The sequence below is a fragment of the Pseudorca crassidens genome, chromosome 1 (genome assembly GCF_039906515.1).
Source record: "Pseudorca crassidens isolate mPseCra1 chromosome 1, mPseCra1.hap1, whole genome shotgun sequence".
In the NCBI taxonomy this organism is placed as follows: domain Eukaryota; kingdom Metazoa; phylum Chordata; class Mammalia; order Artiodactyla; family Delphinidae; genus Pseudorca; species Pseudorca crassidens.
This window is the reverse complement of record NC_090296.1, coordinates 65691557-65719470: the sequence shown is the minus strand read 5'-3', so window position 1 is coordinate 65719470 and position 27914 is coordinate 65691557. Positions and strand designations below refer to the sequence as shown.

The 27914-nt window shown below is 37.4% G+C and overlaps 1 protein-coding gene across 11 annotated transcripts in view; it reads left to right on the top strand.

Moving 5' to 3' along the window:
* NPAS3 (neuronal PAS domain protein 3) overlaps positions 1-27914 on the top strand; it is an 871164-nt gene that overhangs the window by 265466 nt on the left and 577784 nt on the right. For 7 of the 11 annotated variants that reach the window (XM_067737808.1, XM_067737815.1, XM_067737799.1 and 4 more), the window contains 2 exons: positions 8107-8351; positions 8463-8513. In XM_067737808.1, the coding sequence (XP_067593909.1) occupies positions 8107-8351; positions 8463-8513 (296 nt within the window). The remainder of the gene's footprint in view (positions 1-8106; positions 8352-8462; positions 8514-27914) is intronic. The other 4 variants (XM_067737833.1, XM_067737842.1, XM_067737823.1 and 1 more) reach the window with 1 other exon arrangement.

Below are 27914 nucleotides of genomic sequence, written 5' to 3'. Positions count from 1 at the left end.
TATTTTCTTACATGGGGGAAAAATAATGGTCATTTCACATGTTAAATGAGAAAAATAAGGCAAGAATGAAGGTCAAACTGATTTAGCACATCAAGCAGTCTTTGTCAGCCAAGCTTAATATATCCTGAGTTTGTGGAGCAAATGAAATTTTGCTGCTATGTTACACTTTGCTTCCAAACAACCATTACAACTGGTTTTATATATTGTGTGAGCATCAGACCATCAAACAGTGCATCTTTACTGACATGTTGCTGCAGCGATGATCTACAGCAGCAATCTGCCATTTATATAAGGGCAAAATGTGCATCTATATTTAGTTGTGAAATTGGCCTATTATACTCTTGATGTTTACAGAGGCTAACATAAATTAATGATGACAGCTATGAGCAGTGCATTAGTTAAGCAGCAGAGTTCTTACCTTGAACTTGAAGGTTGCAGTTTTTACTTCCAGCATATACTATACTGCTTTCTTCACACATTAAAGGAAGGTTTCTGAAATTACTACCTTTTCTTGAAGAGCATTAAAAGACTTCAATTTGTGAATTATGTTGTACATAATCCTTCCAGATAATAGTTGTTTATGCGTTTCTCAATTCTGTTACCTTGTAAGAATGCTGATATTTACAATCATAGGGAAAAAGATACTTCTGAAAGACTTTTATTCTTTGCAGTTGGCTGATTTGATTGACTTTGAACTCTATGTGATGTCAGTGTGTGGTGGGCTGTTTTACTGAAAGTAACGGAGGAAGGTCAAGCAGTGCTTGTAGAATCTTTACTGTAGTTTTTCCCTGGGAAGTCTCCTCATTCAGCTCATGTCAGGGCAGGTGTAGGTACCAGAGTAACTGTAGGTCTCACCGTTAACTATGACCAGAGATCTGACAAGTATGCAGGTGTTCAAAGCTTCATGAGTTAAAATGCTGCAGCCTTTGATGAATTTTTGATGGCTGCATTTTTAATACAGGTCGACCTTCTTCCTTTGAGGCTGCATGCCAGATTAATTGATAAATAGTAGAAGTCTGTAGTGCTGGGTTCTCCTAAGCAAAACAAGTAGGAAAATCCATAAAAAACTGCCTGTCCGGCTCCTTAGAAGTACTTTAAAAAGGTAAAATTTAATGACCCTACCTTTCCTTTCCCCTACAGTTAGACGAACAAAACCTGCCGTGTTCCTTTTTTTTTTTTTTTTTAATAAATTAATTTATTTTGGCTGCACTGGGTCTTTGTTGCTACACACGGGCTTTTTCTCTAGTTGTGGAGAGTGGGGGCTACTCTTCGTTGTGGTGCGCGGTCTTTTCATTGCAGTGGCTTCTCTTTTTGTGGAGCACAGACTCTAGGTGCGTGGACTTCAGTAGTTGTGGCTTGCAGGCTCTAGAGCACAGGCCCAGTAGTTGTGGCGCAAGGGCTTAGTTGTTCCGCGGCATGTGGGATCTTACCGGACCAGGGCTCGAACTCGTGTCCTCTGCATTGGCAGGCGGATTCTTAACCACTGCACCACCGGGGAAGCTCTCCGTGTTCTTTTATAAACTAGTTATTGTATTCTAAAAGTTTACATGAAGGTGTTAAAGCTGAGGCTTAGAGAGAGGATTTTTGTGTAAGGGAGTGTGGATCTGTCAGTAATGTCCATATAAGAAGCCATTCCACAAATATAATTATAAATTGTAAAAAAAAAAAAAATAACTGATAGAAATCTATGCTATGAAGAAGTCATCGGAGAAGAAACATTTGATTAAGCTGACTTACTTCTGTTGTTCCTCTGTGACAATTATTACTTTTGCTCTGTTATATTGTGTAAATGTCTAGCTATATTGTTTCCGTAATCATTATCGCCATTTCTGTGAAGTAGGAAACCAAATAATCAATTTTGCAAAACTAAATTTTACAAAAGACCAGCCATAAAAGATAACTTACCTCTTTTAATTTAATGAGTCATCACATCCAAAATTATCTGTTTTGTCCACCATGGACAAGTGGCCCAATGAAAAATTGACACCCTTATCCAGCTCTGTGGCAGCTTCAGAGAGATTAGAAGTCCTGAGTCAATTTCATAATATTGGCTTTGTGATAGTGGCAGTACCTATGTTTTTTTTGGTTGTACCTTTTTTTCCTGTCTCATTGCTGGCTCAAGTAAAGTTTCATGATTCAGCCTTGCCCCCGATGCGGAGGCCAGAGCAGGAAATGCTGCTGCCCTTCCAAGTTTCTTCCCTGCTCCAGATGTTCTGGCTGAGCTCTCCATGGTCCTGGATTTGGGGCTTTGCCTGACACTGAAGAGAACTTTCAGATTTGTGATGTTTTGGGAGATACTTTGAAAGATCTTCTTCCTGCTAGGAGTACCACATATACTCTTTCTGACTAATAATAATCATTGCAATTTTCAAGTCTTCCATAGAAGCTTTCACCATCTTCCTGAGTAACCCATTCCCTTAACTACTGTTTGGATGTTCATTTTTCTGTGTAAACAAAATTGCATGTCTTACCATTGAATGCCACTTTTTTCTACTTTAGGGAACCAAAAATGGCCCTTTATTATTCTCAGTACAGGCAATCACGTATTTATAAACATTTAACCTTCCATTAATGAGACATATGTTATTTTTTATTTGAATGAGTTATTGAGTATACCTGTGGTGTAAAACAGATAGACCATAGTCATAAGGAGGACCATAATGAAAAATCAATATCTCGGCAATCAAGTAGTTTTATTTAACTGAAGTACACAATGTGATATATCAGAACCAGTGGATAGAAATCATATTGGTGAGAACAGAGTGTAAATTATAAATGGACCTTAAAGCATAGAACAGTCCGTGTGACCTGAGCTTAGGTTTTCATTTAACACATCTTATACAGTATTGCTGTGTGCCAGGCACCACTGTAAATATCTTACAAAAATTGCCTCACTCAATTTCAACAAGAACCTTATGAAGCGGATAGTATTATCATCCCATTTCACAGGTGAGAAAAACTGAGGCAAAAGAAGTTAAGTAAATTGCTCAGGTTTACATGATTCATAAGTTATAGAGCCAGGATTTAAATACAGGCAGTCTGGCTCTGCAATCCACACACTTACCCTCTGCCTTCCGCTAGTGTGGAGGATATGCTGAGAGAGGCAGCAGACAGAACTTAAAGAAAGTGAGAATCGTGATCTGAGAGAACATGGAAGGAGTTTCAGAAATCAGCAGTTTAGGGTTGTCACCAAGCAGAAGTCAGGCCTTTGATTTAATTTCTACTGTCACTGTATGGGAAATAAAATTTACTAAAAAAATGAAGGTCACAAGTGGCAGTTTGAGAGGACAATGAGGAAAACAAATAAGTATTCAGAATTATAAAACTGTAACCAGAGTAAAAAAACAAAAAAAAAAAGTGGTAGGAAAGAGGCTGCTGGTTAAAGAAAATTACAAAGAATTGTGGAGGAATAAGGTAATAATCAGATGTGGTACTAGGGTCAAAACAGTTGGGCTTTTGTCCCCAGGGAAGTTTTACAATTACCGTAATAATAGTTAATGCTTATAGAACGTTTACAACATGGCAGGCGTTTAGCACTTTACATGTATTAGCTCAATTATTCCTCTGAGCAATATTGTGATGTATGTACTAATATAATGTCTATTTCCCAGATGAGGAAACTGAGGCCTAAAGAAGTTGAGACACCTATCCAAGGTAGCCCAGCTAGTAACTGTGTGATGATGTGAATACTTACAGTCTGGCTACAGAGCCCCTACTCCTAACTCCTGTGCTTCCAAGAAAGTTTAAGGAAGGGTTGACTATATTTTAAGCATTCTTAAGTCTTTCCAACTTATTAAAGTTCTTAGTTGTAAAACTCTGAAGTAGACTCTACCGCATTTAGAGCTTACAAACTATCTTAACTGTTATCACATCATTGACCAGAGATGTATTAATACATCTTTTGTTACCCAAACGTTACTGACCAGAGATGTATCAATATCACTTACATAACAAATTGCTGGCCACAGGCATTAGTTTCCACAAAAATCCCCCGGTTAATAATAAGTTCAAATTTAGAATCGTCCAAGGGGTTTACTTCTTTGTGGTCTACAATATACTAACATGAAATTATCATATGAGTCATTGCAGTGGTCCCAGGAGATTTGCCAAATACTCCTTGTTTGTCATTCTCATGATCTAAGATGATACAATTGAGGCTTAACTTAGTGACTTAGAATTATAAGTGGCCTACAGTGGCTAACGTGGGTCTCATAACTCCTTCATTGGGACTCTTTCCGCAAAATATACAACTTGCCAAAGGAACTTAAAATAGATGGAAAGATTTAAAAACTCACTTTACATTTACAAGCACTGACTGCTAGATCTTCATTCTTAGTAAACTTTTTTGATTGTCAGCTATGCTTTAAAGATATAACTATAGAATGTAAAAATTGTTTCAAAGTGTTGAACGGAAACATACATAAAATAATATTATTTTAACCAAGGTATTTCTTTAGGATAAGTTAATTCTAGCAACATCAATGGCAAAAAGAGGGCAGAATCCAACTTTATAATCCTTATATGAGGAAATTCTATACATTAGATTATTATTATTTTGGTCGGGTGCTGGGCCCCTTTTGAAAATCTGAAAATCATTTACCATCACCCCCAAAATATACACATATATACATAATTTTGCCTATGATTTTCAGATATATGTGTGTGTGTGTGTGTCTTTGGAAATGGTTGTTGATTTTGTTGCTGGTGGTGGTAATTATTAGTGAGGATGATACTGTCGTCATCAAAGAGAGTTGAAATTTTGATTTGTGGAGGGTTTTCTGTTATTCAGAGTCCAAGTGAAAGAACATTAAAGCAGTGGGAAGTTTGGACCCAAGGAGTATTTACGGTTTAATCGTATTTTAGGTGGCAGAGATCAGGCCATAACATTCACTCACATATAGTCAATCCATTCTTTCTCTAGTATTTAGAAATGCAACCATAATGTTTTGGTTTAGAACAGAATGTATAAATGCAAATTTATTTTAGGTTTTAATGTAGTCCTTAATTCAATTTGAGAATTACTTGTAACTAGGCTCTGTTTCACAAAAGCAGGCAAAAGATTAATCCACAATCTGTCCTTGTCTTAAGGACTTTAGCTTCATCAATTGTATCAGCATCTCCACAACGTTTATAATCCTTTAACCGTATTTTATTGCTGTTGCCCTCAAAGCCAGTTACTACTTATTACAGACACAGTGCTATCATTCGGAAAGTCTTCTGTACTGTGGTGTCAGCATAATGATGTGATGTGGAAGTCATGGAAACCCATTGTAATTAAGATTATAGCTAGGACGATTACTCCAGTAGGGTGACACAGTTGTGGGTTAGAGATTTTTTTAAAGAGGGGAGAGGTAGAGAAGAGAAAAACGATAAGGAGGTAGTATGGGAACACATAAAGTAAGTGGTATTTTAGAAAAGTCAAGTGTCAGAGCGCAATGTTTAGGCAAGGCACCCCAAAGCCTTAGTGTCCACATATTCCCCTCTTTGAGGACACAGAAGAAGTCATCTCCCCTCCGCCTCACCGCTGGAGCTCATTGGGTTGATCTCTGTGATCTTGGGCTTTGCCTACCCTTAGGATTAGTTTTTTTTTTCCTTAGATTATTGATAAGCCTATGCAGAGATATCAATTTCAGAATAACCCACTAATCCTCTACTTGCTTCAGTTGAATAGAGAAATTCCTAGTGTGAATATTAGTAATATTAAATAGATAACAAGTGAATTCATTTGTGACCACTAAGTGACACGTGTAAGTAAAATTATATATAACATCCATGTAAAACTTCTGGCAAAATTGGCCTCCCAAATTATTACCCAATTGTAAAATGAGTCCGTGCTCCATTATTGACCAAGTGGCATGTTCTGTTTGGCTCACATGACACTTAAAAACGCCAGTTAGTTAACATAAAATTAACACATAACATAAAATTGGAAGTGCTATGTAAAAATTCAGATTTTGTTTTCTAGAAATAGCAACAGCAGAGATCTGGCAACACTAGGCATGCCTTCCCCCAAAGCAGCACACGCAAAGCTGAAACGGTGTGCGCTTTCCTTTGCCTGGGCTTTCAGCCTCCACTTCTCCACAGGTGGCCTCAGGCCTCTTTACTCATTGACATTCCCTGCCTTCACCCTGCAAGCCCTTGAGTTTGCAGCCCCTGCTCTAGAGCTCCATCATAGTCACTTACTGGACCAAAAAGAAAAGAAAAAAAAAAAAATGTAAGTTCAGCCCACCTTCTGGAGTAGTATTCGATTACAAGAACACAAAAAGAGCAAAGCATTGAACTTGAACCACTGCGCTCTACAAGTGGTAGAGAAAACATGTCAAATGACATAGTTCTTTTGGCACAACTGACTTAAATGGTGTTAGATTACTTTTATTATATAGAGGGAGGGCTATGAATCATTGTTTTATCCTAAGATGTTGACCTGGGTCCTGGTTATACTTTTTCAGATTGTAAGGCATCTCTTACTTTTATTGACAATTTTCAACAAGCCACACTGAGCATTTAAAGAAGTGAATGGAGGCCAGCTAAAATTTTGGGAAATAAATGGCATAACATGTCTTTTCTTCATAAATTAGTGATGTTTCTGCTTATCACCAACATTAAGACAAAAGTTTGTCACCTGTGACTGCTTTGACTCTGAAAATGATAGCATTAATTTGTCTAGTTCTGAGAAATACATTAGTTAGCTAATGTAGAATATTTTATTAATAGAGTGAACATGAAACCGGTAGGGGTATTAGCCTAGCAAGTATTTGACCATAGGATTGTGGCATTACTTAAATCACATAGATATTCAATAAGATACCTGAAATGTCTGCAGTGAAAACAGTGTTTCCACTATGAACAATATCAGATGTGGTCTAAGGTAATAGGGAATGTTATTGCTCATATTAAGAGATTGAAGCCACACTGCTGGACTCATTTTAATCTATTCCTCTGGTCTTGCTTCTTTCTTATTTCTCTTTCTTGATATTTTGTAATGGGAAACCAGAATGCTAGATTCAAAGATTTAAAATGCCTTCAAAGTCCAATAAAATGGATACTTACAAATGATGTTAATAATACCTTGAGACTATAAATATTGTCCAATTATTTATCATCACAGTCTGATGTTGAATTTATTTTTCATCAGACACAAAACGGAGCAGTTCAGAGTAGGTGCACTTGTCCTGTCAGATGCCCACATACAACTTCAGTTGTGCTAGATTCTGCCCTCAGCAATGTGAGCAAACTTCAAACAGAAATGTACATGAATAGTTAAAGGAAAATACTGGATCCCACCTGTTGCCTCTTATGTGAAGTAATATGTCTATAATGTTTATAAATTTTAATAACCCATACAGGGCTTTATCTTTCAACATTACATTTATGTTATCTTAAAGTTTGACTTTTCTGGGTGATATATTTTATTCTCTAGTATCTTAGAGAGTCTATCCATCTATGAATGTATGTTCATTCATAAAGAATTAAAGTATTCTCTTATCAATCAATTACCAGTGCACTTATATAGTTACATTGAAATCTTCATTTCCAATAAGATGTTTTCTTTATGTGACTGAAGGTCATGATTCTTATTGAGGGCTGGAAGCACATCAACATTTTATTTGTTAATTCTGTGAACTGTGTGTTTACCCTTTGTTTCTCAAGATGGTAACTGAAATACATTTTTTCAAATGTGTCCTTCTGATGCTTTACAATTCCATGGTGATAACCGTTAAATGAACAAAACCATTAGCTTAAGAATAGATATATAAATACAATCCCAATCTTTTAAATTGCTCATAGCTGATAATATCAAGCATCACCTGTAAACCTTATGTCTTAGAAACAATATATCTCAGTGCATAGGTGATTGGAGGAAAAAACTTAACAAGCAAACTATTTTTACTCATTGCACTTGAGTTTATGGCATATAAGCCTAGAAGTAGAATTTATGGTTTTAGAGGACATTGTCTGGAACTCCTTTTACTATGTCCCTGGAATTTTGAAGATGATTTTGGTAGATTTTTGCTGGGGGAAAAAAGAAGTAAAAAGAAAAGCAGTTTATGCTTGATGACAGAGTCACATGTTCTAAACAACACTTTTCCACTCCTTTGATTCCAGTTTACAAGCATTGAGAAAGGAGAAGTCCCGGGATGCTGCTCGCTCCCGCCGGGGGAAAGAAAACTTTGAGTTCTATGAATTGGCCAAGTTGTTGCCTCTTCCTGCAGCCATCACTAGCCAGCTTGACAAGGCCTCCATCATTCGACTTACAATTAGCTATCTGAAAATGAGAGACTTTGCTAACCAGGGGGACCCTCCATGGAACTTGCGAATGGAAGGCCCTCCACCTAACACGTCAGTAAAAGGTAAGGTTTTAGCCACTGTTCATCCTGGAATATGGTGGTATGTAGGTGTCTCTAAGATGAAATGTTTACCATCATCCTTTCTTCTTTTCCTGCATATCAAATCCTTTAAAGGGATACAAATGTGGAAATCTGAACTCTGCATGAGAAAGACACCATGTGAAGGTGAAATAAACCTCTTCTATTTCTATTTTATTTTCAAAAAGTCTGTCAGCCTAAATATTCTATCACTATAGATAAGGTTTCAGGGAAATGAGAATGAAATGACTTAACGTTAATATGCTTCTTGGGTTTAATTTATGTTATGCTAATACATGAAAATTATTATTAAGGGGTGGAGTATGAGAATATTTGTTAAAGGGTAGGGCTGATATTTTCTGGTTTTAGTTACGAAAGAGAGGATGGGAGCAAAGTACAACTATAGCAGGCATTTTGAGTAATGATTTCATTGAACAACAAAATGATCAATGTATGTATTAATGTTTCAACTCTATGCATATTGCATAAAATTTATAAATATAAACATGTATTTGTGCCCCCAATCATTGGTGCAGTTTCCCTTAAAACTTATTACATAGAAATTTTAGGCCTTCTTCACTCTGATACTTAAGAGGGTTATTTTCTTGTTTGTTCTTGAAACGCCTAATAATTGATGAGATTTTAAACATATGAATATGCATGCATATGTTTATTGATGTACATGTGGTGTTGACCATTGATTTTCTGTCCTGAAAATGTATCATTCAAGGCATGGGACGGGATCTGCTGGGTTTTGTGCTTTAACCTTGTATCTAGGCCCTTGATGAGCATGGAATAAAATTGGACATTTGGTGGAATTGTAGGCAGCCTCCTCTGGGGGAGGAATTAGATTCTTTAGTTATGTGATTACACCTTGACAATGACTTATGAAGTCCCTGTACTCTTGGCTGTTGTAGGGAAGGGTACTAGGGGGGAGCTATAACCTATTATAGGATTCAAATTAAAACGAAGGGTCAAAAGCAATGACTGTTGACAATTCTGTGCTAAGAGGTATAAGCATATGTATGTATGTACCTGTGTGAATCTGTTTGTATCTTTGCTCTTGTTACTTAGAGATTGTGTTTCTTAGGCTTATTAGAGAAAGAAAATTAGAATTCAAATTGTAACAGGTTATTTCTCTCTAGAGCAGGGGTTGGGAAACATTTTATGTAAAGGCCATATAGTAAATATTTTAGTTTTGGGGGAGTACTCAACTCTGCCATTGTAGCATGAAATCAACCATAGATAGCATGTAAACAACAGGGTATGGCTGTGTTCTAATAATACTGTACTTACAGAGCAGGGAGCTGCCACCAAATTTGGCCCACAAGCCAGAGTTCACAGACTCCTGCTCTAAGTATAAGAATGACATTTGAAGGTTGAGAAGAACGGACAACAGAGATAGCTCTCAAGGGCAGGGTGTACATATAAGGTAGCACAGTACAAATAAACCAAGGCACATTCATGCTGTTCTTTTACAGCCCTTCTGCCCTTAAGAATGTTGATGTCAACTCGGTAATACACCAGTCCATGTTGCAGATGCTAAAGTAGTGGTGAATTTTCCCAAGCTAAAGACGTGAATATAATCCTAGTAAATACTTAAGAGTTTATTCAGTAGGTTGTCTTTGTGTTCATTCCACATCATGTAAGATGAATGGATAAATACAACAGGTTAGAAATTACACAACATGCAAAATATATTCTTAATCTTATTATTCCATTTGAAATACATTGAGGGACTAGACTTATATTAATTTTTTTAACATAATTATCTTTTATTTCCATCTTTTCTTTAAGAGAGTTGGCAGTTTATAGGCTTCCTTGGTAGTGGCGGCTGCCAAAGTAGAACAACCTAATGGTTGTTCTGTCCGTTGATCTGTCCGTTCCTCTACGATGTGATAATTCTGCTTGCTTTTAGAATCATGGCCTTTTAGAGGTGCACAATTATAGATACTATAGAACTAAGCCCTCATTTTACAGGTGAGGGAAATGATGTAGAAAGGGTTTATGGTTAAGTGTTAGAAGATCTAAAACTAGAATCCCGTGGTTCTGCTTTTCTGTCTAGGGTTCTTTCTATCAGATATCATTTCTAGCAATGATATCTGATTTCTATCACTATCGTCAAACATTCCAGGTGAGAATGCTCTCAGCTTTGGACTATGGCTAATAATTCATTTTTATTTTGTGACCTTCAGTCAGCTCAACTCCGTAACTACTAATGATGAAGATGGATAAAAACAAGATAAAATATGATCTCTGCCCATAAGGGTGTTTCAGTCTTTGGAGAAACATGGTGGTGTCAGTGAGAAAAATGTGGAGGTTGGGATGGAAGTTTTGAAGGCTGGAAAGAGATGCCAGATTTTATTACTTAAAAAATTTTATCCAGACTATGGTAGAGCATCCAATTTGGCACATGCATATTCTCTCTATTAGGAAACTGATGATAGTCTAGAACTGAAGACCGTACTGTACTGAAGTATAGAGACGCTATACTGTTTACCTTGGCTCTCAAATGTTGCTAGGAATGCAATGGGCACTTTCTATAAGCTGCTTCTGCTGTACTATATATGTATTTTTTATTGGTTTGCTCTAGTTCTATGATGCAAACCTGCTACTCATTCTGATCAAACATTCATGAAACAACATCAAAAGAAATTCATTTTAATTTATTAAGGTCTTCTGTGTTGTGCCCTTGAAGGAGTTCATATGGATAAACAAGCTTATGTAAATAGCCTGCAGCATCATGTGAAGTACAGTTCATAATCCAACAATAAAACGATAGACATTATGCTTCGTGCTTCTCCAAGCAGTCTCTTGAATAAACCTAAAGGCATTTGGAAATTTATATGAAAAGTACTTATACAATGTAGGCAACATTTCTTTTTAATGCGATGAGTCGTTCACGTTAATAATTAAATTTCAAAACTTAAATTTGTCCCAAACAACTATATAGAAATTTAATCATTTTAATTTACTGCTTCAGAAAGGTCCTTTATTCTGCCCTGTGTTCATTACATCTTTTCTTAAAGTCTATAAAGTTTGATGAGTTTGTTTTGTGATGCCAATTGTGTACAGATTATTACAAGTTATGCTTGCAGAAAGAACACTCAGGTGACAGTGTGTAATATGTCCTGAGTCAGTTACTTCATGGAAGTGATACGTTAAGCAATTGGAAGGTAACAGATAGTTTTTCCTATTATTTTAGAAATATCTCTATTGTTATAATACAGATTAAATCTACAATGAACGTTATGCATTATTCAAAAAATGACCAGGCATTCTCAGCAGTGTTTTAGCTAAATAACTGATGATTGTAACCTTTAAAGAAATCTCATTGTGGTGACTGTTGGTAAATCACTTCTCCATTCATAGTAATCTCTATTTAGAGGCTATCTAGAAACCATTATATCTTTTATTAATCTTAAAAGCAATGGCTGCTGATTTGACATTTGCTAAAACTAGATAAATTTTCTGTCTTTCTAATATCAATCACAGACTTCAGTCAATTTTTGGAGTATATCTGCTGCAACTCTATTAATCCAGGAATATTTCCCACTGTAAGCATAAGTTTTATTTCACTTTAAACGCTGCAGCTTTTAAACAACAATTTGCCTATATGTGTGACAAGCCAGAATGCTATAATATGTAAAATACAAGACATTTTTAGCCTTTGGAAGGGAACAATTGAAAAATATGCAAGACAACTGGTGATTAAAATTGACTGAACACATTAGGGAAGAACTCTAGTATTTTCATGGAATTTCCTTTCACTATTTCAGGCATCTATTGTGACTTAATGTAGATGTTTCTGAGAGGAGAGGAGACTTGCAGGTCCTTATTTCAGCAACTTATAATCTATCTTTCACCAAAGACCAGACTGTTACTTAAGCAATGATGTTTAATGGATTCATTTAAGTCAGTCATGTAGGGTAAATGAGGATAGGATATCCTTCAGAGCGACACTGCGTTACTACTATAATGATTGTCTCCAAGATTCATATAGCATTTTATAAAATGGTTCTAGTTCCATAGAAGGTAGAGATTCCAAGACACTCTGAGTGATAGGTCTTCTTGGTTTAAGCAGCTCCAAGGTCTTTTTATTCCTGTTCTGGTATTTTACTGTGTGCTGGCACACATTTACCTCTGCCAAATGACATTCATGTTTGGAGGCAAGTGTCATATTCCCTGTTATTAAAAAACATGTAAAATAAAAGTTCTTAGAATCAATACATGGCATGTATACCAGCATATGGTATTTTTTCTTTTTTAAACACCAGTAAATGATAGAGCCCAGGGTGAACCCTTAGGTTGTGCAAAAGAGCTTTCTATAAGGCTAGGAAAGTAGGAGAGAAGATGGAAACTTGGTGCTTGCTTGGTTCCTATTCTTAACTCCATCATCCTCAGTAGACTGAGAGCCTGACTCCCCGTTCTAGTCTCTAGTTTCATTTGCCTCAACCCAAAGTCAGTGGTGGCATGAAATGGAAATAAAACCATCCAAAAGCTGAGCTGACTATGTTCATTCCTGCCTATTTCGGTAGCAAGTGCCAAGTTTTACTAGTATGTGAAAATATGTGATATAATTGCCTTTTCTTAGATATGCTTCCAGGAAGGCTCTTTAATTACACGTTATTATCCTTTAATATCTTTCTGACGAAGTTAATCACTTCTGAAATAAGTTCATCTAAGAACTAACCTTTTACTTTCTTTAGTTTTACATCATGATGGGATGAGCAATGTTGATGTCACCACACAGCCCTAGGATCTCCATCTTTGACACTGGACAGGAAGCGCTTTCTGACAAATATGGGCTTGATGGTAGAGTAAGTCCCGGAGACTCCAATTCTGTTAAGTTTCACATGTTATCAGGAAAAGCTTTGCTATTTATGAAGGGGGAGACTCTAGTCTATCTGTAGCATGAAGAATGTAAAAAGCATTGCTGGGTTCTTGCCACATGCCGCTGTCGAAGAATTTGATTGGTCATCATTATCTTCAGTGCATCTGGCACTATTGAGCATGTAGAATTAGCCTCGACTCCAAACACCAACTCAAGGAAAGCGTATTTATGAGAGTGTGACTGTGAGCGTGTGGAATCCAGGTGTCCTAGTTAGCTGTGCTGCCAGGGCCACCAGCAATCACGATATCTTAGAAGTATGTCATAAAGCTTTTACTCTTCACGTGGCTGCAGGCAGTCTGGAGGTCGGCAGACCTACGCTGGGCTTAGCTGTGTGGTTCTACTTCTTGCTGCAGCTCTGGCTGGGCTTGACTTCTTGCTTAGGGTTCAGCTCAGGTCTGCCCCCTGTCAAGGAGCAGCAGATATTTGGGAGAAGCTCTTTTCATGGTGATGACAAAGGTATAAGAGGGGTGAACCAAAACAATACCTCTCACAGAAATTTTTGTGGAGACTTCTGGAAATGTGGACAAAAGAGTGCATGTGTACGCTTTTTGCATCCTACAACAGGATTCATCTGTCTGTCCCTTTCTCCGTGGTCATCTCCTTTTTTTCCAGCAACACCGACTACCCAAACATTTATGCCTTTGTACGTGCCACCGTCTGACTGGACTGTCCTTTTTCTTCTCTTGGTTTTGCTGAACTAGTCATCTTCCAAAAGCCAGCTTAGATTTACTTGCTGAATTAATCTTCTCCCCTTCCCCAGAATATTAGTCATTTCTTTCTATAGCTTACTGATATACCATCTGTTGCTTTAGTATCAATTCACAATTCGTCATATACTTGTCTCTCTATATTTAGACTATGAACAATTTGAGGGAACAGTCTGGGTCATCTTATATCTGTGTATGTCTCCATGTGCAGTACCCAGGAAAGTAAGTCTTTAACCATGTTTTCAAATTAAATTGTATGGAATTGGATTGTATCTTGGCATTGCTATTAGCACAGCTAAACAATGCTGATGAAAGCTATGGGTGGGCCTACGTCATAAGCTAGGAAGAAGAAAAATAAAGGGAGAGTAAAAACAAAAGGCAGGGCAGAAGAAAAATATGGGGGAAATGATGGGAATAGTGTGAAACCAAGGGGAAAAATACAGTGTACGGAGTAGGACCTAGGAGGAGTGGTAGCCTACCTCTGCCCCCTGCCTTCTAGGACGAGTCCCTACCCTGTAATGGCCTTCCCCTGCCAACATATTTCTCTCTAATGTACAGGCTGAGGAGTTGAAAGTTAAAAAAGAAATAGTGTCAAGAAACCCTAAGTGTCCTGTGTGTGTGTATTCAAGTCTATTCAACACATGTCTGAGTGCCTTCTCTTAGTAAGTCCTCTGAGTCCTCTGCTGAATATTGTGGGGGGGGGGGGGGACAAATAGAGAAAGTATAAGGCACGGTCCTGACTTTGGAGGTATTTATCATTTCTTGAGAAATACATTTGGAAAAAAAAGAGAGGAAGGAAGGAAGATTCGAGCTTTTGATACAATTAAAGGTACCATGTGACCTAGGACAAGAAGGCCAACAGAATCTTGGGTTTAAGGATCATACAGATCATCTGTTTCAATCCCTTTGCTATTGTGTTGAGCAAACTGATGTAGAGGGAAGTTTAGTGGTACAAAGTCAATAACAAGCTTGGGACTGGAATTTGAACCTCTGGAATCCCAATTCAGCACATTTTCCTCCATTTCTAAGTTAAGCATATGTCCCCAGCTGTCCATCAGTATCCCTTTTTCCTCTTTACATTATACATGAACATATGTGCACATATATGGCTCATGTGTAGAGATCTGCCCTCCTTAGATCAAATGTTATCACTGTGTCCAAATTCAGAAAACATTTTTAGGCTATTCAAAGGTGGAAGATTTAAAATTCAGTGAAAAGAATTCTTTTAAAAAGGTATTAAATGCTAAAATTAGAGGAAGCTGTGTGAAGAGTCTATGGGGACTCTCTGTTAACTTTGCAACGAATCTATACATCTAAAATCATTCCAAAATAGAAAGGTTATTTTTTTAAAAAGCACTATAATTTACTCTCATGACAGAAACTTAAGAAAAACCAATCTCTCCCCAAATGGAAACTTGTGTCCCAGTTTCCTACTTTTTCAACTGGTCACTGTTGACTCCCCACAGGCTTAACCTTCTCTAGGGCTTCATAGTTGGTTGTATTGTTTAAGAAATGTGATCAACAATTTTAATAACATCAAGATATGGAAGAAATAAGATTGATTAAACTGTTTACATATGGTTTTCTTCAAAACTTTGTAAATGACTTATTTCCATCAGTAAGGAGTCATAGGAGCACAAAGGTACACCCTGGTTATTCTCCCTCCTTTTTTCACTAAAAGTTATGACTAGTGCTACATTGTCAACCACTGCGCCACCGGGGAAGCCCAGAGTGGAGTTTAAAAAAAAAAAAAAAAAAATTTATCGGCTTCCCTGGTGGCGCAGTGGTTGAGAGTCCGCCTGCCGATGCAGGGGACACGGGTTCGTGCCCCAATCCGGGAAGATCCCACATGCCTCGGAGCGGCTGGGCCCGTGAGCCATGGCCGCTGAGCCTGCGCGTCTGGAGCCTGTGCGTCTGGAGCCTGTGCTCCGCAACGGGAGAGGCCACAACAGTGAGAGGCCCGCGTACTAGAAAAAAAAAAAAAATTTATCTTCAGAGCTAATGTGTGTTCATGTAATGAACTTACTGTAGTGGCCAACATAACTAAATTGCGTGCCAGCCAGGGGTATCATGTTGCCAATTTTGCTAGGTTTCCATGGATGCACGCTATCTTCTGCATTGCATATATTGCAGAAAAATTAAGTGTAAGTCATTTTAAGTCATTGACATGATCTGGCTTACTTTTTTCTCTGCTTCCTCAATTTAATGTTGTATATGATCCAAATGAGGGCTCTTCAGATAGTCTTCTCTAGATGCAGGATCTTATTAAAGAGAAACAGGATTAAAGCTTTGTCCACCTAAGACTATTGTTTGGTCATTTTGACTTAACTAGCCAAACAGCTGGTCAGTTCAGTTAAATAATTATTTTGATTTATTTTCCCACGTAATTTATTATTTGTTTGATTCAGCTGGGGGATTAAGGCATGATACGACTGTAATCATCATGAAAAAATTACTAGAAATAAGAAATTTGAGATGCGTATATCAAGAATCCAACATTATTATCAGCATTAGCATGAATAAGGTTGGTAAAGCTAAGCTAGTGATTTACAGGTAGAGTTGAACATGTCTCCAAAACCATGTGTACATAAAGTGAAGACCTATGGCTAAATTGTCCAGTATAATTTAATTTTCACAACTTATGAACCTAAACATTTTACTAAAGGAGCAAAACACAGTCACTAGGAAATAGCTGCTGTGGTCTCTTGCCATAGTCCATGGAGATCAGTCCATCACTGGGTGTTGAAAGAGTGCTCAAAGGGTGAGCGCTACTGTGTGCAGTAGTTGGAAGAAACTGAAATTCGTGATTTCATAGTCAGAACTTCCCAAAGCACTGCAGAGACTTAAAGTATTCAGTAATGTTTTGTAATTAAAGCACATCCCTCACATATAATTTTACAGTTTGGGAAATAAGGCTGTGTTGAATATCAGCACTGATGATGAAAACAGACTGTGTACACAGTTTGGGTTTTATATAAATACTTTAAAATACTGGCTTTCTTCTATAAAAATAGATGAATAGTATCCAGGTTTTTACAAGAATTTTAGCATAAAAGCAAAATTGCTATCATTTCTCATTTTGAAAAGAGACGTGAAGATCTCATAAAAAAATGGTAAAGTGCAGTATATGCTGGAGAGTTATGAAAGGAAAATTGGGAGGCCAATGCAGGTAAGCCTCACTTTGGGCATACTCAGGAACTTTTGTAAAGTGGTGCAGTGACATTTTCTTACCTGACACATGACCTAACGTGTTCTTCATTGTATGTCCGATGGACACTGAGCTCCTGAAGTAGTAGAAAAATCTGTAACAAGTTGTTCAGGCTTTGCTATTCTGTACTTTACATTTGCTGAGCAATCAGATCAAACCTCCTTGTTCTGAGTCCCACTTTTTTGCTATATGAACATCTCGTCTTGGGAAACTTAAATAATACCTTTACTAAGATTAGAGGAGGGAACTCTTGTAGGGAGTTCTAAGAATCTATAACAAAGGCACTGTCCTTGTAAACAAGGCCAGTGGAGCCAGCAAAATGTATGAATGCAACGGATCCTAGAGACCCCAGTCATCTTAATGTGTCATCAGAATTCCTTGTTAGTGACAAGGTCTTGGTCAGTGAGGTTGGAGACTCCTGAGTTCAAACCTTTGTGACTCTGAACACGTGAAATCTCTTTGGCCTCAGTTTTGTTTTCGAAAAAATGATGCAGTTGAGCCTGAGGATCCAACTGGTCTCATACTACAGGAATCCTCTGCTGTTTGGGGAGGCTTAAGTTTACATAGAAACTGAAGACATCCTCACTGAAGACATGTGAGGATTCCTACTGATGATTTCTATCGTGTGTTAAAGCTGAGTTTTCTTTCTTTTGTGTGTGTATAAGATTGTATTTCCAAAATGATGTTAATCAGAAGGAAGAGATTGTCAACATGTAGTATTTATTTTGAAATACTTTTAGGGTTTCTAACATGTAAAAAGTCTTAACTTGTGTCATATGACAGAGCAGAGGAAATTTAGAGCCTTTCTTAAATAATACAGGTGATTTGGTGAAGTTAAGGCAACTTGGTGTTATCTGAATACTTAAAATAACAAGGTCTATGAAGTTGGTTATATAAATTATTAATATGTGGCTATTTCCTCAAGATGCTAAGAAAACAAAAGCACTCTTAAAATAGACTGTTTCTGAAATGAAGGGTCATTTATTAAAATGAGTATAGTTGACATTTGCCTTCTCAGGATTTTGGCTTTATAGATAAAATTTTATAGTTGGTTTAACACAACAATTTTTTGTTGTTGTCATTAGAGATCTGGAATGGGTTATATTTCTATTTTCATTCTACTCATCTATTCATCCTCTAAGTGTTTGAATGCTTATTAAATTGCAAGCCTCTGCGGAGGATGCAAAGAGGGAAAAAACGGAACCTTCTCCTCTAGGAGTTTATAATCTAATGGGAGTGACACACATGCTCACCAAATAAGAAGGAAAGATATTATTCATGTTGAAAGAGGTCTAAGCAAAGTACTGTGTGATAACAGACAATGATTAACAGCAAATGGGGAGACCAAGAAGTTACTCTGTTTTTTAAAAATTTTATTTATTTATTTAATTTTGGCTGTGTTGGGTCTTCGTTTCTGTGCATGGGCTTTCTCTAGTTATGGCGAGCCGGGGCCATTCTTCATTGTGGTGCGCGGGCCTCTCACTATTGCGGCCTCTCGTTGCGGAGCACAAGCTCCAGACGCGCAGGCTCAGTAGTTGTGGCTCACGGGCCTAGTTGCTCCGCGGCATGTAGGATCTTCCCAGACCAGGCTCGAACCCGTGTCCCCTGCATTGGCAGGCAGATTCTCAACCACTGCGCCACCAGGGAAGCCCAAGAAGTTACTCTTTTACCTGGACTTTAAAGATGGGTAGGATTTTAAATTGCACAGTTTTTCACAGGTGAGTATATTGAATCTATATAAGGTACTTTAAAATATATAGTTGTATTATTTTCCAAGAAAACGATTTCATGAATTTCTACTTTTAAGTAAGTATTTTTCCAAGTCTTTGTTTTAGATATCCATTGGTGTTGGATAATATATTATGCATAAATATAGTTAAAGCTGTAAACACAGTGACATTTCATTAGAATTGTGGTCCCTCAGTTGTTAAGTAAGCTTATGAAGGTTTTCCTTTAAGAAGAGCGTTTTAAACTGAATACCCAAATGCCATGTAGAACATGGAATACTTGTGTATATTTCTATTATCTGCCCATATTCTCAAATAACCCAAAGCATGAATCACATACCATACTTATAAACTAAAAGATTAATCAGATATAATCTAGTATCTTTCCTCTAATATATTAGCTTTTTATAGAGTTGGAAGGAAGGCTGAAATGAGGTGTATTTTTTCATTTGACAGTCCTGATACGCATAATTCATAGATTAGCATCTCAAACCTGGATATAGGAAGGCTCAGATTAGAAGAACGGCTGCCATCCTGGGAGCCTCTCAGTGGAATGGCCAAAGTTCAACTGTGCCACTGGAGCAGTGGCCGGAGGGTCAGGTGCTCACCTTGGCACCCAGCTCACACGCGTCCCACTAAAGCCTGAAACTGGGAGGGAAAACTAGACGGCATGGAAGAGAATGCTTTGTACTTTTATTTCATTTAAATTAGCACAAAGGGAGGGAACAATTTTGCTTCACATGTGAAGTCAGTCATTTCTTGGGTTGCTAGCTCAATGTTTTAGCAGAACAGCTGTTCAGTACAATGTGGCTTTCTACAAGCAATATTTCTACTGCTAGAAAAGTGGCAGTCTGCCAAAGAGAGTGCCCAGACCAACCCCTCAACAAAAAAAAATCTTTTGTCAACGACTCTAATAATTTGTACAATTCAGGAAAGGGGGTGGTGGCACAGTCTTTGCAGATGTGCATTTATGATGCTATTTTTAAGCAGAGTAGCATGAAAGAATAGATTCATATGAGTCGTAAGTTGATCATTCATTTTAAGCATTTGGCTTCTGCTCTTGCTAAAATTTCATTCTGTGCAAAGAAAACACAGCCAGCCTTGAAACGAGGTAAGGCAGGGTGTGACAACAAGATGCAATTTTTCATTTTCGAACCTGTGATGCTTGCTCAAAAACAAGCATCATTTTTCCCCACTAAAGAAATAAATACAGTTTTCTGATCCCGTCTCAGTAGAAACTTGCTACCCTTCAGCATTTTGAGGAAATAAAGTCTTAATGAACCTGCGTTCTTTTACAGCAGTCCATTCTCTGAAAATGAGTTTAAGTGCTGAAGGAAATGCCAGAAGCATTTATGCAACCAGCACCAAATTAATGTGTGTTAATTCTCGTAGTTTAACATCATAGGTGCCATGCAGTTTTTCTAGTATCAAAACCAGGTCTGTAAATGTAAGGCCAGACACTATAAAACTCTTAGAGGAAAACATAGGCAGAACACACTATGACATAAATCACAGCAAGATCCTTTTTGACCCACCTCCTAGAGAAATGGAAATAAAAACAAAAATAAACAAATGGGACCTAATGAAACTTAAAAGCTTCTGCACAACAAAGGAAAGCATAAACAGGACGAAAAGACAACCCTCAGAATGGGAGAAACTATTTGCAAATGAAGCAACTGACAAAGGATTAATCTGCAAAATATACAAGCAGCTCATGCAGCTCAATATCAAGAAAACAAACAACCCAATCCAAATATGGGCAGAAGACCTAAATAGACATTTCTCCAAAGAAGATATACATATTGCCAACAAACACATGAAAGGATGCTCAACATCACTAATCATTAGAGAAATGCAAATCAAAACTACAATGAGGTATCACCTCATACCAGTCAGAATGGCCATCATCAAAAAAATCTACAAACAATAAATGCTGGAGAGGGTGTGGAGAAAAGGGAACACTCTTGCACTGTTGGTGGGAATGTAAATTGATACAGCCACTATGGAGAACAGTAAGGAGGTTCCTTAAAAAACTACAAATAGAACTACCATATGACCCAGCCATCCCACAACTGGGCATATACCCTGAGAAAACCACAATTCAAAAAGAGTCATGTACCACAATGTTCATTGCAGCTCTACTTCCAATAACCAGGACATGGAAGCAACCTAAGTGTCCATCAACAGATGAATGGATAAAGAAAATGTGGCACATATGTACAATGGAATATTACTCAGCCATAAAAAGAAATGAAATTGAGTTATTTGTAGTGAGATGGATGGACCCAGAGGCTGTCATACAGAGTGAAGTAAGTCAGAAAGAGAAAAACAAATATCGTATGCTAACACATATATATGGAATTCAAAAAAAGAAAAAAAAATGGTTCTGAAGAACGTAGGGGCAGGACAGGAATAAAGATGCAGACTTAGAGAATGGACTTGAGGACACAGGGAGGGGGAAAGGTAAGCTGGGACGAAGTGAGAGAGTGGCATGGACATATATACACTACCAAATGTAAAATAGACAGCTAGTGGGAAGCAGCTGCATAGCACAGGGAGATCAGCTCGGCGCTTTGTGACCACCTAGAGGGGTGGGATAGGGAGGGTGGGAAGGAGATGCAAGAGGGAGGAGATATGGGGATATATGTATACATATAGCTGATTCACTTTGTTACACAGCAGAAACTAACACAGAATTGTAAAGCAATTATATGTCAATAAAGATGTTAAAACAAAAACAAAAACCAGATCTAGTCTCAGATCTGTCTTCTGCGCTTTGGTTCTCCAAAATCTACAGCAACGGATACTGCTAGCTTTGATTCCAGTGATGGAGTTAAGAAAATAAAATGATTTTTATAAACTATAGGCCCCTGGGAAAGTACTCTCAAACTTCCCTTAATAACAGAGGGTAAAATCTGATATAATTCTCATCTTTGTTTTTATTCAACAATATAGATGGTATTTACATGGGAGAGAATTAGACCATCTACCCTGTATTATTAAAATATAAAATCACAGTGAAGAGTAGCCCCCACTCGCCACAACTAGAGAAAGCCCACGCACAGCAACGAAGACCCAACATAGCCAAAAAATATATATATGTATAAAATCATATACTCAAAATGGCATACAATTTAATACGGATTCATTCAGTAAGGGTGATCATTAGAGCAAAGATGACCCTGGAAGTTTTGCTGCCTGTATCAAAACCTTCCTCTAATTCTGAGAGTTGGGGTCTTTTTTATTGTTGTTTTCTCTTTTTAAAAAATCCAATCTTTTCATATTCTGAATAGTGTAAAAAATACTCAATTAAATGGAGTTTTGTGTGTTATTAACCAGGAGTAGTTTTGCTTCACTTAAAATTCAGTGCACCCATATCATACTGTCCCCTCAAATTTTAACATTATATATATAGATAAATGAAAAAGCATTAACTTTGATTATGGGAACTTACTAAGATATGTTATTTTATTTTACTAATGAACGTATATCTTTAAAATTAGTTATTCAGGTGACCTGCTTCATCGTACAAGTTGCTACTCAAGTGTTTTTCAAATGTTTCCTGATTTTAATAAGGATTTACGGTGACAGTTACAATTCTGGTTTTTGTGGGTGTGTGTAAGCCCGCAGTCGTGGGGTACAGCACTTTGTGAAATACAAGTCCCAGACAAATTGTTTATAAAATGTTCTTTTATAAGTAAGTTAATAAAATCACATATATTTGAGAAGATGTCTAGGTAAAGGATTTCTGTGGTAATTCATATTTTGTAAAAACTGAGTTCTTTCAATAAAGTAGGTGATGTTTCCACCAAAATATATTTTACATTCGTGTTTTCAACTTTTAAGCTTTTCTAAAATAAGAAAATGGAAATGTGAACAATAAATTGGTGTTAATGACTTGTGTCTAATGGCAATATATTGCAGGAAAATATTGGGAGGCACAAAATTATCCATATCACATTTCTGTTGCTTTACTCACATCAGGTATTACTTGAGTAGTTTAAAAGAGTCCACACTTTGTTGTTCAAGTATAGAGATCTATGATTAATTTTTATATTTTCCCCAAATCATAGAATTGACATACCTACTTTTATAGTGTACAAAGGCATTTTCTGGTATGAATTGTGTAGAAAAACATGCAAAAGATATTGCAATGCATGATCAAATTTTATGAAGCTCCATGAGATGAGCATCATTTCCCCTTCTGTATGTAGAGTTCTTTTTAATTATTCCTGCTCTCTATGTGCAAAAGATACATAAATCAGAAGAAAAAGGGGATGTTCCAAGACTCTTTTTTAAAGTGAACTGAGATGCTTTGTATATTGACCAGTTTTACCAAATGAAAGTCATTCTTTTTGACCCATGATATACACAGGTGGTTCAGGAGCCCCAAATCCATTAATACTAGCCTCTGTACAAAAAGCAAGAAAGACTAAAAAAATTACTTTTTATAAATTTATGTCTCTTACAATTCATGTAAAACTCCCATAGAGACAACTGTATGCATTTAATAACCATACCATCTTGTCTTATCAGCCATTAGGTAATGATTGCATTGTAGCAAAAATAAATTGAATGAGACTGGCCAGTAGACAGTTGCTTAGATTGTGGTCCAATTGATATCAGGATCATTGTTTTTGTTAGCATGTGAGTAAATTAACTCCATGACAAGCAGAAAAACATTTGGATTCAATTTCTAGACTTCATTTTGGCCACAACCAGCTTGTTAGGCCAAGGTCCGGGGAGTAGGAGTGTATGGGTACCTTGGAGGAACTCATCCCTACAACAGAGCATGTTCTGTTGATTTAACAAATAACTAAACTACACTCGCTCACTCATAGCTATTTATAAGTTGAAACTGTATTATGAGGTTATAATTTCATAGTACACTAAATTTTTTCCATGTTTTTTCGCAATGTGACACTGTACTATGAAACAGTGAGACAACTTGCCCAGTGTCAGGTTTATAATCTCCCGATCTCATTAGCTCTTTGCTGAACTCATTCTCCTCTTGTACGTCGCTCTCTCTTTTGAATTATGTCTGTGGCAAAACCTTACCCTTCGTGTGATTAATGAAAGTTGATATGTTAGTGAAATTTGAGTTCTCAGACTTCGTTCTGCAGTCACCTCTTGGCTTCCTTCTACTTCTAATATTCTTTTCCCCTTCACTTCTTTTGCTTCCATCTAAGCTATTCTTAGAGTTACTACATTTTATGATCTTGCTCAAAGAACTGCAGAGCAAAATTGTCAACAGTGGTAACATTTTAAAGAACCATTTTAAACAATGCTCAGAACAGCCAGTCCAAATAAGATATTTAAGTGCAGCCTTCTCAAAGATCTTAATGTGTCACTTTGGTTTCTAGGGCATGTAGCACTGGACAGTAGACTTGGGGGATGAAGAAAACTCCCCAGTGCATTGTGTGCCACTTATACCCAGTATGTATGACAAACCTTACATAGCACACTAATTGTGTGCAATGGATCTCTGCAGCTCCTGTTAGTCACCCGATTTGCCGAGAACTAGAACTAATAACCTTTTCAAATGTTATCAAATTGTGACAAATCCTAGACCAATCACATTACTTAAGTGATCATTGATCATTGATTTGATATTTTAATTTTGACTGTGGCTATCAAGGACTTCTATATTTCTGTTAGTTTTTGTTAAGACCACAGATGCCAAACTAACATAGTTCATACGTTTCACCAACAATGAATGCAGAATGCTGTAAATTAGCTTTATTTACAATGACTTTAAAAGAAATGAATAGCCTTTAGCATAATTAGAGACATAGCAGACACAGTGGAAATTGAGGGAAAAGCACCTGATTAGGAAGTACGTCTAACTATGTTATATGTCTGTTTGGGGTGTGAAGGGATCTGATTAGATTTCTCAATAGTGAAGGAGACAGAAGCTCTCATACGCATGTTGCCCTGCATTTTAGGTTGCTAATGATTTCGTTTTAATGTCACCGTTGAGTTTCATACTGATCATTTATACAGACAAAAAGGAAGAAAAGAAAACTAGGAACCTGTCATCAATCATTCATTTAATCAAGTAGCAAAAGTAGATAAATAAACATACTGAGTTAATTATTCTTCTGTATGTAGTAATTGACAATAAAGTTAATTTATGCCTATTTTAACCCTTTAATATTTAATGCTGTTAGAATTAATAGCTATTAGCAGTTCTAGAAAGGACTTGGGGGTGACCTTTTCTAAAGTGTCTTAAGTTCAGTTATCATAGGACATTTATTTACTTGAAATCTATTTTGATAAAATAGCTACTTAAAAAAAGTTGTGGTTATTTGCATCTAAGCATATTAACTCTATGCTACAAATATAATGGGGAACAATTGTTATGTTGGTCTGCCTCTGTTTTGCTCCTATTCAGACTCTTAGTGAAGACTTTGCTCTTTGCAAGGTGTATTTATAATGCATAAAAGGATTTGGAACCAGATACAAAGATGCTGTGCATTTAGGTGTTTATTAGATACCACAGTAGTGGAAAAGAAGTCTTAGCAACAGTGAAACACTAAAACATATGTCTAAGTTAAAAGGGTCCTTGGAAGTTCTAGAAATCTATGTTTGGTTTGTCAGTGTTTTTCGCAATTTTCCAGAGAAATTTCTTCTGGTGGCTATTCTGTTTTTAAAAATCAATAATTACTTTTGTTATACTTTACAGGTGAGTGTGGATAACAAATCTAAATTGTGTAAATATTTCCTCTGGAATCTTTTTAGCACACTCGTCTAAATCAGTCTGCAGGCGAGAAATGGGGGAGCAAGAAGCAGCTGTAATGGATTTGGGGATGTAAATAGGATTTTAATTGTTGATTAAAATTATTGTGCGAAGATTTGAGGCACAAAGAGACTGTGGGTGCCTTTATGATTAGGGATGTGTTTCTTTTTGGTTGCATCTTATTAAATGATTTTTCCCTTAGCGATTTGAATGTTTAGTGTAGCCTAATTCTAACCAGTCACTGTTGTGACTTCTCTCCCAGCTCTTGTGTTTGCTTCAGCTAACAGACTAGAACTGGAATTTCAGCGGGGGGGACAACTGGGCCGAGGGGTGGCTGAACCAGAGCACATTCCACACAGAGGACACGCTTTGTGTCAACCCTCTTCTTTGCCAAAGAAGAAAAAAGTTTGCCTGTTTTTACTTGGCTTTTTTTTTTTTTTTTCCCCCCGGTACGCGGGCCTCTCACTGTCATGGCCTCTCTTGTTGCGGGAGCACAGGCTCCGGATGCGCAGGCTCAGCGGCCATGGCTCACGGGCCCAGCCGCTCTGCGGCATCTTACCAGACCGGGCACGAACCCGTGTCCCCTGCATCGGCAGGCGGACACTCAACCACTGTGCCACCTGGGAAGCCCTACTTGGCTTTTTATCAGGTTCACTATCAGTTCAGAAACCTGTAACCATAAATGGCGAGTTACGGTAGGATGTCAGGCTCCTGTCACTATTACTAGATTCTCATATTTGGTTCTCGATTGCTCACGTTGCAGTGTGCTTTCCTTAAATGTCTGGCTTCAGTGAGAGGTTTTGCTCATGAGGACTTCTGACGTCTCGAATAGATGTGGTATTGTAGTTATGTCTTGAATGGCAGAGTAAAATTTAGAAAATACACAAAATTTAAATTTTAAGCTACAAACTAGGTAAAATGTTTTTTAAAATAAATATTGTCCACATTTATTAAGTTTACAATAATTATATTCAATGAATGACTCCCTCTTCCTCCTCATCCCCATTCCTGCCATAAACACCTTTAAACTTCATTAATTTCTGTGTAAATGTGCTAAAGAGAAACCCTTTCATTCTTTTTTGTTTGTCTTCTGTTTGGCCTCCTTTTACCTGCATGCATCAGTTAAGCAGTAGTATGAATGAAGAGTGGGAATTTGTGGCTTTTTTGTTCACAGAAATAATGGTTGAGCTCTTTAGCTTTTGTCCAGTTTATGGCTTTTCTGTTTCATTCACTTAGCAATCGGCATCTAGCAGGTCAAGCATAATGCAGCTTGTAAGCCTGTGGTAACAGTAAAATCCACAACTCTGTGTTAGTCCCTTCCTCAAAGAACCCTTCAGTGTTCTTTTCTGACTTATATTTGAGAGGGGCAATAAAAGCTGGGGGGGGGGGGTTACCAGAGAATCTCTAAGTAGATGGTAGAGACACACATATATATTCCCAAATATAGATATAGTTTTGAAAAGAGACATTTGAATATTTGAAATGAAATATTTGGTCCAAATCTACTCATGTTCAGTTCATGAAGAAATAAGAAGGTTTCAATGTGGATTTTTGGCTCACGGGCCCAGCCGCTCCGCGGCACGTGGGATCCTCCCGGACCAGGGCACGAACCCGTGTCCCCTGCATCGGCAGGTGGACTCTCGACCACCGCGCCACCAGGGAAGTCCTATTTGATGTATCTTTTAGTCATCTTAATCAGTGGTTCTGTTTCCCCGGCCTCAGGGTTTAAAGTGAGAAAAACGACAGGGCTGGTTTGCCTTCTCTCCTTCCTGAATTTCATCACTCTTTTTCTCCAGGAAAAGAATCAAGGAAGAAAGGATTTTAGGTGCTTATTATGTGCTCAGAAGTGGTGGGATGAGATTAAAGCCCTCCGCCTGATCATCTGATCCTTCATTGTTTCACCTCAAGTCCTGGCTTGCTCCTGTGTGTGTCACTTACAGTTAAAAGTCAGTTGTTAACAGCTTACCTCCTTTATCTTACCTCATGGTAGTTTTACTTATTCACTTAGAATAATAAGTATATTATTATTATACTGAATCACCTACTGTGTGTTCCCGGTGCTTGGAGTTAGAAAAGTAATAGAAGATTCATTTCTGCTCTTGAAACCTGTGTAATTTATTTGTAGAAATAAGACTTGATATTAAAAACTTAGAAAACATTGGTGGGAGACTTCAATAGGTAGGTAGTTACTTTGTAAACTAAAGAACAGTCCTGGCAAGTGCCCTTCTCTGCAGCCAGAGGTCTAAAGGAGCACATTCTGGAACCACAGTGGC